The sequence below is a fragment of the Dermochelys coriacea genome, chromosome 16 (assembly GCF_009764565.3).
Source record: "Dermochelys coriacea isolate rDerCor1 chromosome 16, rDerCor1.pri.v4, whole genome shotgun sequence".
Classification (NCBI taxonomy): domain Eukaryota; kingdom Metazoa; phylum Chordata; order Testudines; family Dermochelyidae; genus Dermochelys; species Dermochelys coriacea.
The window spans coordinates 17946931-17959541 of NC_050083.1; the positions used below are offsets into that span (position 1 = coordinate 17946931).

General features: G+C 44.8%; 1 protein-coding gene across 2 annotated transcripts in view; it reads left to right on the forward strand.

Moving 5' to 3' along the window:
• Positions 1-1354: 1354 nt before the first annotated feature.
• Positions 1355-12611, forward strand: part of RXRA (retinoid X receptor alpha) — a 235854-nt gene continuing 224597 nt past the window's right edge. Inside the window, exon 1 of one of the 2 annotated variants that reach the window (XM_038374984.2) lies at positions 1355-1832. In XM_038374984.2, coding sequence (XP_038230912.1) covers positions 1805-1832 — 28 coding nt within the window. In that variant the 5' untranslated portion in view covers positions 1355-1804. The remainder of the gene's footprint in view (positions 1833-12611) is intronic. The other variant, XM_038374983.2, reaches the window with a different exon arrangement.

Below are 12611 nucleotides of genomic sequence, written 5' to 3' on the forward strand. Positions count from 1 at the left end.
AACCTGAGTCAGAACTCATACTTGGCTCTTTCCAGAGCTGCAGGAGCTTGTTCCTGTCTTCCTTAAGCCTGCACTTTGTGACTTGTGTCAGTTACTTAAATGTGGTTTGTCATGTGTGCGTGCATGAATCTATCGACTGATCATTTGAACAACTGCTAGACAGATGGACCAGCAGATCTAGCCTATTTACCCACCCACCAATTTTCTCTAGAAGGCTGAGAGATTTGCAAAGCTGCCTCCGGAATACGAACACTCCAACCTCCCGTCAAAATCAATTCCTTAGGCAGCTTTGAAAATCTCAGCCCAAAGGGCCCCATCTTGCATCCTTTACTTACAGAAGTAATCCCATTGATGTAATTGGCTCTACTCAATCACCTTACTAGCTACTTACCTGTAAAAAGAAAAGGAGTACTTGTGGCACCTTAGAGACTAACAAATTTATTTGAGCATAAGCTTTTGTGATGCATCCAATGAAGTGAGCTGTAGCTCACGAAAGCTTATGCTCAAATAAATTTGTTAGTCTCTAAGGTGCCACAAGTCCTCCTTTTCTTTTTGCGAATACAGACTAACACGGCTGATACTCTGAAACCTACTTACTTGTACAAACTCGAGTTTCAGTACTGGGTCCAGCCTTTCTCACCCAGACAAAAAGCCCCATAAAAGCACTAAAGGGAGTCACTCCAGCAAGGGCTTTATCTAGCAGCATTTACACAACAGAGCAGCTCCTTTATCCTCCTCCTCCTCCTCAAATAAATGTACCTGTGACCTGGCACTTTGCCACCATTTGCCAGTAATAGTCTTCTTTAAATCCTGCAGCTTTGTTAAATTAACATTTGCACGCATTAGACCATTTACTATTGTTGTTCTTCTGATCCTAAAGCAGCCCCTTCTTAAAACCCCCACTCCACCCTCAAGGAAACTAGTTGAGGATAGGTTTCAGAGTAGCAGCCGTGTTAGTCTGTATTCGCAAAAAGAAAAGGAGGACTTGTGGCACCTTAGAGACGAACACATTTATTTGAGCGGTTTCAGAGTAGCAGCCGTGTTAGTCTGTATTCGCAAAAAGAAAAGGAGGACTTGTGGCACCTTAGAGACTAACAAATTTATTTGAGCATAAGCTTTCCTGAGCTACAGCTCACTTCATCGGATGCAATGTGTTAGTCTCTAAGGTGCCACAAGTACTCCTTTTATTTATTTGAGCATAAGCTTTTGTGAGCTACAGCTCACTTCATCGGATGCATTTGTTTTTTTTTTTTCCCCCACCAAATGCATCCGATGAAGTGAGCTGTAGCTCACGAAAGCTTATGCTCAAATAAATGTGTTCGTCTCTTAGGTGCCACAAGTCCTCCTTTTCTTTTAGTGGAGGATAGAAGCAGACAGCCGCCAACCCTTAACATTGCTTGGTTGCAGACTCCCAGCGGGCAGCGCCGTCGCTGCTACCATGTTGGCCCTCCCGCTCCCCCTTGGCGGGGTCCCCTTTGCATTGCAGCTTCTGTAGTTGGAATAGAGAGACACAGAGACACAAGTACTTTAGTTACATTGTTGGGTGAGTTTGAAACAACTCCCCCTGCCTTGGGCTTACACACACTGTGACTGGATTTCCTACCCCCCCCCCCCCGCTCCCGTGCTGTGTGCCTTCTGCTGCTGCTTATTGATAAATCAGTGCAAAGCTGCAGTCTTTGATTTTTTTTTTGCCTCCCCCCCCCCCGCGTTTTTTCCTCTCTTTTGCTTTGATTTCTGCGCGCGCGCGTGTGTTTTGCCTCCACCGATCTTCACAAATCGTTCTGGCATGAGTTAAACACCCGATATGGACACCAAACATTTCCTGCCACTGGGTGAGTTTGTTTCAAAGGATTCTTCTTGCCATACGGCGCAATGGATTCGGCTTGAAACGCTCCAGATCGCTAGGGGTTTGGGGGGGGGGGCGGAGGAGGGCAAGCGTGGAAAGGAGAGACGATCGGAGAAGTGGAGAGAGGGGACGGGGCGCGGGGGGGGGGGTCTGAGCAAAGTGGCTTAATTGCAGCGCTGATCGTTTGATCCGGGACTCCCCCGTGCCCCCCTTGCCACAGGCGATCGCAGGCCGGCTGGAGAAAGCTTGTTTAATGCATGGGGACGGGAGGCATTTGGGGTGAACGCTGCCGCGTGGAGAGTTGTTGTCAGTTTCGCCGGCTGCCCTCGGTCCTTGTTTACTCGGTTTGTCCCTCTTTGCAAGGAGCAATGTTAGCCGATGAGCGCCTGGGGTTCTTGGTTTTTTCCTCTTCCCCCCCCCTCCCCTCCCCTGCCTTTTTGGGGTAAGACAACGTGTCGAGTGAGCGTCATTGTGTTTCGCAGATGGAAACCACAGAGCAAACTACTGCTCAGGAAGGGGGAGTTTGATTTTTTTTGGTTTACAAAGCGAGGTGACCCTGGCTGGGAACCGGGGCTTGCGTCGCGTCCTGGGCGTTTGGCAGATGGCAGGGGACTGGCATTGCGTTGAACCCGCGCTGGCGTGGGGCCGGGGGGGGGGGGCTCAGGAAGAGAGGGGACATTGGACACGCTGGAGACGTTTTTAGGGAGCAAAATGCGCGCGCGAGCGAGCGAGATTCTGCGAAGGAAAGTGACAGTCGCAAGCGCTATTTTCAAACGTGGGACCCGCTACGGTGCAGCCGGGGCAGCAACAGCAACAACTAAAGTTTGCCTTCAAAGTGGCTCCTAAGACTCCGGTCACAGGTTTGGGGCGCAGAAACCAGCCCCTTGCGCGCTGCCCGTTTAAAAAGAAAACGCAGCTTTGGAGTGAAAACAGGGTGTTCGGTGGGTGACATTTTGAGGGGCGTCCCCCACTCCAGACACTGTTTTGTTTTGCACAACAGGCTGTGGCTTTGCCTTGCATTGAGCTAATGCTCTGTTTTATTTCTGGAGCAGGGTTTGACATGTCACAAGGGCTTTTTGCTTTTCTTTATTTACTTCTTTGTTTGTTTCATCCTCCTTTTTTTTTTTTTTGCTTTTCCACCCCTCTCCTCTCCTTCCTCTGTAGGCATTTGCAGTGTGCCGTCTGGCAGAGATAAATTTAATTGCTGGGGTTAAAGGTGCCTGCCTGTTAAACATTGACAGTCAAGTGTGGACCCAAAAGATGTATTTCGGTTGCATCTTCCTTCTTTTCCCAGAAAATATGGGCCACACCTGATGGGTCTTTGTTTTTGTTTTACTGTGTTTTGAATGTATTTCCAGCTGGATTTTGCCAAGGTTTCAGCAAGGGAGTCAAGTCTTGGCTTGTAAGAGTAAAAGCTTCCTCGTGTCTCGATTTCAGAAAAGTGCTGTGGTTTTGCACTTATCCTACAGGTCAGCATTAAAAAAAAAAAATTATATCAAACTCATCTGGGAGAATAACTCCGAGCTACAGAAACAGGGAAATTCACAGCTCAGATGGTGGGGAGGGGGGGTGCGGGGGAGGCAATTCTGCTCTCATTGAGCTCAATGGCAAAACTCCTGTTGATGTATCAATGGGCACAAGATCAGGCCCTAAATTCCACCTCACCTTTTTACCCCCAGGTTGTATTAGTGGGTCACTAGGGCTGGTCACACACATGACATGAGCTACAGCACCTTAGCCTGATGCAGGACAGTGAGAGCAACTGTGCTATCCTGAACTCTGAATTCTCTTCACTTTGCTTGGTTCATATCCGTGCATGGACCCTTTTTCAAAGGGTCACTGTTTTAATTAATGCAAGGCTCTTTTTTTATGGCGGAATAAACAACAACAACAAAAGCCGCACCTTCCGTTCACCCATGCGACAGCGGTCATTCAGCTGGAGCAGCCTCAGCCCTGCGCTCTATGTCAGGTCCTTTGGACCTGATATGGTCCTAAAAGTCATTGTGGTTTTATTGCCACATGCAATTGATTTTGATGGGAGATAAAAATGCCCCCGAAGTGCCCAAGTGGCTGTTCCAAGTGGAAAGATCTCTTCTGCAGCTTGACACCAATAACATCTTTTATTTTCAATCAAACAGATTTATTTTTTTATTACCGTTATTTTGGGGTGGCTCAAACCAAACCATTAAAAAAGCATGTTCTGCCGAGCGCTGTGATGCTATCTCTCTGCCTTCCCCTAACACATGCCTTACTTTTATTTGCAGCTCTGTATATTATTTACGCTTCACTTTGGGAGCCACCTAGGCACTCGCATTGAAGACAAAGGCAAAAATCTCCACTGACTTTCTAAATCGATACTTGCGTTTTTCTACAGTACCTGAGATATTTTGATGGCTGGACACTGTATGCCCTAAACAAAATGTAGCATTATTAGAAATTTGATCTCGAGGAGGGAAAAACATGTGGGACCAGGCTGATGACTTGTCTAAGGATTTTTACCCTGATGCAAATGAAAAAAAGCTGATTTATAAACTCATTTATAAATATTGGGGGCAGGGCCTGGTTCTCTGCTATGGAAATTTGCAACATACACTTCAGCCCATCAGGATCTGTCTAGTGAAGCATTCAGAGGAGATCAACAATGCCAGCTAAACCCATTAGCTTTCAGCAAAGGGGCGGGGAATAAAAGCAAACCGTGACTGTTTATTAAAAGATTTGTCCGCTTTCAGGAGCTGTTTGAAATGGGAGATCAATGTTAGTGACTTGAGGGTGTTAATAATTCCCAGGCTTTACCCAGGGGCGTTTTTCACCTGCCTTTGTAAAAGTTTGGTTTGTGTGTAGGGCACCAGGCTCAGATTGGGGAGATGAGGGTTCATGTTTGGTCACAGAGGGCCGACGCAGAGCTCAAAAAAGAGAGAGGAACCCTTGGGAATATCAGCCGAGTCCTTCCCAATGAAATCAGAGTGTCTCATTGGGACCGGGGTCGCCTGCAGCTCTGTGGAGTCTGATTGGTAAGGAACAGGGAGAAGTGACTGGAGGCTGACTTTGTTGAGCATGGGACTGTTTTAGAAATACTAGCGGGACAGAGGGGGAAGCTGGCAGTTGTAATCAGAGGGTGAATTATGGACAGAAAAGTTTGTGCATTCCTGTATTCCCTGCAAACCATAGGGATCTTAGTTGGATGATCACAGAGAACACATATTGGTAAAGGGCCCAAATCAGGTTGTGGGTACTATGCAGTCCCACTGAAGACTTTTTGGGGTTCAATTTGGCCTAAAGAGGATCAGTAAGTAAAGATTTCTGGCCAAAAGTTCTGCCTTCAGTGGCACTTGGGTAACCCCACTGATGTCACTGGTGTAAATGAGGGCAGAGCTGGGCCCATTAAAGATTGTAATCTAATGTACCTATCCAAGTATCTCTCCAGGTAATACCAGGCCCTAAACTTCCCCTCCAAAAGTCTTTCAATGGCTAGTATCTCAGTACTCCTAATATCTCCTGATGTCTCAGTATCTGCCTCCCTTCCCTTGACTGCCTTACCAAGATGGCTGTGCTGCTCAGGGACACTGGAGTGGATTATTCTCTGGAGTGAAACTCCCAAATACCTTTTGGTACACATGGGCCTTCTTGGTAGCTGGCTATAGATTTCATCTAGGTATAAAATGGCCAGGGACCTTCCTACTTTTGGACTCACCCCTTTACATCAGCCATGCTGCACTAGCTCCCCAGAAGGAGAAAAACAAGAAGATATTATCGTGCATGCTCTCAGCACAGGCTGGTGGGACGAGATTACAAACATTCAGGCTGATGGTATGCTTTGGGTTAGTTTGGTTATGCTCTGGCACTAGGCTGAACTAGGACTTTATAAATACCAAGATAGACAGAGTTTGATAAGAGAAATACAGATGTGAAACTAATCTCTGTTTTTGTTTGCTTGGTCAATGTCTGAACGTTACAAACCAATAACTGTTGTACCTGCTTCTATTTTCATTGATTCATGGATAGATAGGAAAAAAATCTATTGTGACTAGTTAGCTGTACCTGTTTTTGGGAACAGGTGCATTTAGGAAAATCACACTTGAGCATCAGGCTCTTGGAGGAAAGAAACAGTTAAATCTAAGTCTTTTGTTGAATCCAAGGTCAGTTTCCTGACCAGAGGTTGCAGAGTGGCTTAGTTCATTTGGTTTCAATGTTCATAAAGACAGGTTTCAGAGTAGCAGCCGTGTTAGTCTGTATTCTCACAAAGAAAAGGAGTACTTGTGGCACCTTAGAGACTAACAAATTTATTAGAGCATAAGCTTTCGTGAGCTACATCCGATGAAGTGAGCTGTAGCTCACAAAAGCTTATGCTCTAATACATTTGTTAGTCTCTAAGGTACCACAAGTACTCCTTTTCTTTTTGCGAATGTTCATAAAGTCCATCTTCCCATCCCATCGGAGCTGTTCAGCCAGGGACAGTTGCAGCTGCTCAAGATGTGGCTTTAGTATTGGCTGTCCAAGAAAGTGTAGACTCAAAATAAGCAAAAGTGTCAGGCAGGGTTACCAAAAAAAAAAAAGGTCAGGGTTTTGTTTTGAAGGGAAGGAATGTGGTAGAGAACAAAGTGCTGGGGAGAATAAGAAACTATCCAGATTGGGTAAAGGCCACCAAGTGTGTAAACTTCTGGACAGCCTATGCACCTTCATCTTGACTTACTTATATCCCTGGTAAGTGGGGCCTGGTCACCATCTGAGACTGATGGCAGAATTCTGTGCCGGATTTCGTTATGTGAACAAAAGGGGTCACGGAGGAGACACATCAGACTGATTCCTCCTGTTTGTGGCCCAAACTGTATCCCGATACACTGTTAATGATCTGGAAGATGTGATATAACCTACAGCTAGGTGGAAAATGAGGGGGTGGGGGAGAAACCCCCAAAAGGTTAAAAATTTCAAAGCTGTTTTAATTTTCAGGTTTGTGAAAAGGATGGATTTAGAACGTGATAATTTTTTTTTAAAATGTTTTTTGTTTTCTTTTTTCTCTGGGGAAACTTTCCTCCTTTTTCCTATTTTGCTGCTGAAAAAAAAGGAGGGGAAAGAAAAAAGAGGGCAAAAGAGGAACCTCTTCCTCTGCAAAATGAAAAAAAGGTTTTTGTCAGAAAAAAATCGAGAAAATGTAAAAAACAATTGGCAGAATTTTCGATTTTGAGAAAAAGACCATTTTTTGACAGAACGTGTTTTTATTAAAAATATTTTTTTTCCTGGATCTTGAGACAATTGAGTCTTCATTGGGTGTGCTTGTAAATAAAAGGAAATCCTGTGACCTGGACAAATATAGGTGCTTAGCATCTCCTTGAGGTGATGGCGGACAGGATCAGGCCCTCAGGGGATTGAGATTTGCACAATAATTCTTCTGTTCAGCTATTTTATCTTTGACTCTAATATGGTGCCAGACCTCCTGACTTTACATATGCAAAATAAGTTGGGAAGGGGTTTTCGTGTTTATAAGACGCCTTAGTTGGATTCAGATCTCTGCTCTACATGTGGAATCAATTCCCTGAGGGTCAGTGGATTCCACATTTACCCTGGTATGACAGAGAGCAGAATCTACCCTTCTCTTATTAGGGGCATTTTATTTTATTTAAAAGAAAGAGACACAGAGAGAAATCCACAGAATTTTAGTTATTCATTGCAAATATTATTGTTGGCATTTCCATCCTGTTCACAGACCAAGGGAGAATCAAAACATCTTGCTGGAGAAATATACCACAAAGTTGTCCCGCAGCCTTTTGAATGCAAAGATAAATATTTTTTTGAGAAACGGGTTAAAAATACTCTGTGTCGAGGGCAGTGGTAGGGCGGCCCGGGTAGGGGGCAGGTTCCTCGCAGCCGTGGTTCTGCCACCCGTCTGAATTTTTCGTGGCACCGTTAACAAAAATAAACAAACAAAGCTGTGTTGGCGCCGATCTCCTTGCAGGAGCGGGGCAGGGCCTCTGGCTCCAGATGATGTCACGACCCCCCCGAGACCCGAGTTCACAGAAGTTCTGGAGTCATCCAGATGTCAGGGTCATGTTACATTCTTGGGCAAAGAAAGCCCTGGAAGTCAAGAATCATTCCTTACACCGAGAACATGCAGGGTTTGGTTCAGGGATTGCCCTTCATTTACTAGGTGGGGGGTGTTTTGGTAAAAACTAAGATAAGGAGAAAGCTCACTTGACCCCATGCTTGATGTCGGTCTGCTGGATATGCCAGTGGCCAACAACTTAGCGTAAGGCTGTGAAGTTCTTTCTGGGGAGCTTTTGTAGCTGGTCACTATGGCAGGGCAGCTCTGGTGTTTATCAGACAAACACACCTTCAGGTATAAAGGCGTTTACCCATTTTTGGTACCGTTTGTTAGGGTTTGAACTTTTCTGATCCCCAGTTGTTCCGCTCCAAGCTCTGCCAACACACCTTCCCCCCCATGAGCTGTAGTACCCCAGAGAAGTCCAGTCTTGGTGCCTCCTGAATGCAGGCTTGCTGGTGCTGCTGCTGATCTGTGTGGTGAAATCAAATTCTTTTTCCACCAGTGGCATGCACCAGGATTTGAACAGAGGGCCCCACTGATGAAGGGGATTGTGCTAATTCCCAAACTCCACATATTTGCAGTCTAATATCCTAGCCACTAAACCACGCTGCCTCTTATAGAGAATGGATGTGCATGACTCAGTACATTGAAAACGAGGCTGAGGGAAGTGGTGTATATTGTAGGGGACACTCCTTTGTGATTAGCTGACCTAGTAGGACTTTTACTATCCACTTCCATGGCTCTCAGCACCATTGTATGTGAGCATCCCTAGACATCTTTAGAGCACCTCTGGGAGGTGAGGAAGTATCGTTATCCCATTTCTAGAGCTGGGGAAACTGAGGCACGGAGCAATGAAGTAATTTGTCCAAGGTCTTACAGAGAGGTTGAGGCCAAACCAGGAATTAAACCCAGATCTCCTGAGTTCTTTAATGACAAGTCTCCTTCCTTTCTGAAGTCTGGGATTTTATCCATGGATTTTCATCAATCCGATGAAGTGAGCTGTAGCTCATGAAAGCTTATGCTCAAATAAATTTGTTAGTCTCTAAGGTGCCACAAGTCCTCCTTTTCTTTTTGCGAGTACAGACTAACACAGCTGCTACTCTGAAACCTATCAGTGGAAAGGCGCTCAGCAGAACTAAGCCGTGTGTCAGTGCAGGATCCAACCCAGGGAGAGGGTTCCATAATGTTTCCTAAAAGACCCAGGTGGGCTTTAAACCTTCCCTTAACTACAAAGTGATGAGGAAGCTGCCTGGGCGGTTTTATTTTAATTGTTTTTGTCAGTAGTTGCCGTATTTTATTGCATTTAAAGACCAGATTCTGGGATAGCGCTGAACATTTGATACACACACACACAAAAAGCAGCTTTCTGACAGTTTCCTCTTTGAAGGTCTTTTATTTTTCCCCCTTCCTACTTCTCAAAGAAAAGGAGATGGGGGAGGGAGGACAGAGTAGAAGAGCCCAGAGGCTGCGTCTCTCCAAAGGCTTCTCGATGCAAAGGCAGAGCAAAGCAGTTGAAAGGAGATCCACAAATAAGAATTTAAAAAACCCTACAAACTATCCCTCTTCTCTCTCATGTGCCAGCAACTACAGCTGCTTGAAAATATTCCAGTGGAACATTTTCCCATCAGAAAATGCTGCTTTGTTAAGATCAAAACTTTCTACTGGAATGTGTCTATTTTGACAAAGTTTTGTTTTGGGGGGGAAAAAACCCACCCAGAAAGGAAGCATTTTGATTTTTCATTTTGAAATTACTTTTTGTTTGAAAAATTATTATATTCCAAATGCTAATATAACATTTTTTTAAAAAGAAAAGGAGTACTTGTGGCACCTTAGAGACTAACAAATTTATTAGAGCATAAGCTTTCGTGAGCTACAGCTCACTTCATCAGATGCATCCGATGAAGTGAGCTGTAGCTCACGAAAGCTTATGCTCTAATAAATTTGTTAGTCTCTAAGGTGCCACAAGTACTCCTTTTCTTTTTGCGAATACAGAATAACACGGCTGCTACTCTGAAACCTGCCATTTTTTAAAAAAAATCAGAACAAAATGCTTTACCGAAACGCAACATTTGGATTGATGAAAGGTTTCAGAAAATTTCGTTTCATGGGACATTTTTTTAAATGTTCTGAGTCGGAACTAAAACAAATGTTGAAATATCGGAATTCCCTGGGGAATGGAAATTCTGGGTTTTGCCTAGCTCTCCCGGCAACTGATCAACAGAAAGTGAAGTGGCATTAGAAAAGAAGATGGGGGCAGGTACTGGATGTGCTGAGCCTACATTCTAGGGCAGAGTGGTTTTCTCTAAAATGTGTCAGTTGTTCGTGCTGTGGTTTGAACACATTGCCAAGGGATTTTCTGGTCTTCTGGCCGGAACCCCTTCTTTTTATTTGAAGTTGAGTTAAACAACCATGGTCTTGTGGTTATGGAAGGCCTCTTGACCTGGGGTGTGAATCCAGTTCAGATAGGACTACTCACCAGCTTAAAATGATTTATTAGTATCGTCTATTCTTTGTCTTATAATAGTGTCTGCTTTAGAGGCCCCAGCTGAGATCAGGGCTGCATTGTGCAAGGGGCTGTATGTACGCATAGTGAGAGACAGTCCTTGCCCTGAGAAGCCTACAGACTAAATATACACAAGATAGAAAAAAAGTAGGAGGGGAAACAGAGGCACAAAAACGGTAAGTGACTCCTCAAAGTCCCACAAAGCCTCTCAATGGCAGAGCTGGGATTAGATCCCAGGGATGAGTTTCTGGTCCCATTGAAGTAACTGGCAAAATTCCCGTTGATATCAAGAGGGCCAGGATTTCACCCCAGGTCTGTTAACTCCCAATCTAGTGCACTAGGTATAGGCCCCACTGCCCCTCCAGTTAAGTGTGTGCTTTAGTGCTATGCTGGATTGGGGCCTATGCATCACCTTCTGCTGCATATGTCCAACATCATTCAGCTCCATTCATTTCTGCTTGTAAAGAGCTTTGAGAAACTGGGATGGGAGACTCTCGAGAGGGCTCTGTGTTCATGCTGGGCCCGATTCCCGGCACTTACACCAGTTTCACACGGGAATGACTCCACTGACTTTGATAGACTCACTCCTGATTTAGCATGGTGGTGAGCGAGAGGTGAACCAAGCGGAAGTGTTGAGTTTGGCAGAGTCCCTGTAACTTGGGTATGTGTGGGTACAGCCTGGCTTTTTTGAATTCCCCAACAACAGCATCTGCGTTGAATACGCTCTGGTTATGCATGGCAACAGGTGTTATTTTTCTGGCCACCTCTGCTGGCACCTCAGGCAGGTTTTTGGAAACAGAGTGGGGTTCTTTCTGCTCCATGTCACTGTTGAGAGGAGGGTCTGGATCTGGAGACTGAGCTAAGCAGAATGAAATCAAGGGGTGAAATTCTCCCCTGTAGAGAGGAGTCAGAGCAAGATCTATGCAGCACTTGCCTCCTCAAAACAGGGCAAAATTTACACTGAGGTTCTAGATCCTTTAGTCCCTCCCCATGCCCAGTCAACATTGTGCTCACATTGGCCTTCATTTTGAGCTCATTTACACTCGTGTAAACCCAGAGTAATCTCTCTGAAGTCAATGGAGATACATGTTGGTAAAATTGAAATCAGAATCAGGTGTATTTTTTGAATTGCGGAGAAAGGTGAATAGATTTTGGTGTGTGGCCTGGCAGTGCTTCCAACTCTCATGATTTTATCGTGAGTCTCATAATATTTGTTGTGTTTCCTACACACCCACTCTCTGAGGTCAAGTGATTATGTGAGAATCTTGGCTTTCCTTTAAAAAATAAAGTAAGTTTCTATTCCTTATGGCTGGGGAGAAACACTTGAAAACATGAATAGGAATGAAAACGAACAGCTCAATAACCAGAAGGCAAAGGAAACAAACAACCACTGTATTATTTTATAAAATTCTCATGATTTTTAAGCCAATCTCATGATTTTGGGGGGCCTGACTCATGACCTTCAAATGCTTGGGGTTGGCCATCCTGAAACTAGCTATTGTTCCTGACGATTTTGCAATGCTGCTGGGCAGTAAAATCTTGTTTTGGTTAGTTAATGGAGCAGGGAAGCCTCGGAAAATACATGGGGAGTAGATAAGTGCAATTTACCAGGTGTCACCTTTTTTTTATGGAGTGACTTTTCTGATCTCAACCTCACTTTTTAACTTGAAGTGGAAGAAAATGTGGCTTTGGAGATCTTTCTGGCTAATTGCTTGCTTGCTGGGGCTGCCAGAAGGAACTGCCAGTATCAAGTTTGTTGGATGGATTTCCCATCACAGTTAGCGGTCAGGTTCCTTTAATGTTTGCATATTTGGATTTGGGTCTCCTCTGAACCATGCCCCTTTTCCTTGTATTGAATTGTGTGTGTGATTGCAGCTGAGCGAAGAGATAAAAGGTGCAGGGCTGATATTTGTGACCCATAAAATGGGAACGGGATTCCCATCTGGTTGTGACTTTTCATGGCGTCTTTCTCTTTGTGGAGCCTTGGCTTTCTATCAGCTTTTATAGACTTTCAAGAAAATGAAAGAAACTGGGGGTGGGGAAGGATCAAAAAAGAGAGATGAGAACACAAACCCAAAGTCCCTAACGCATCCCCGCCTTTGGAGGTTTACAGCTCCGCTCAGCTTGCAGAGAGACCACTTTGTATTCAGAACTGCCAGGAATGTGAGGGATGGACGTTGTCTAGTTTCGACTCTGGGGCTCTCAGTATGAAGTCAGAAGCATCC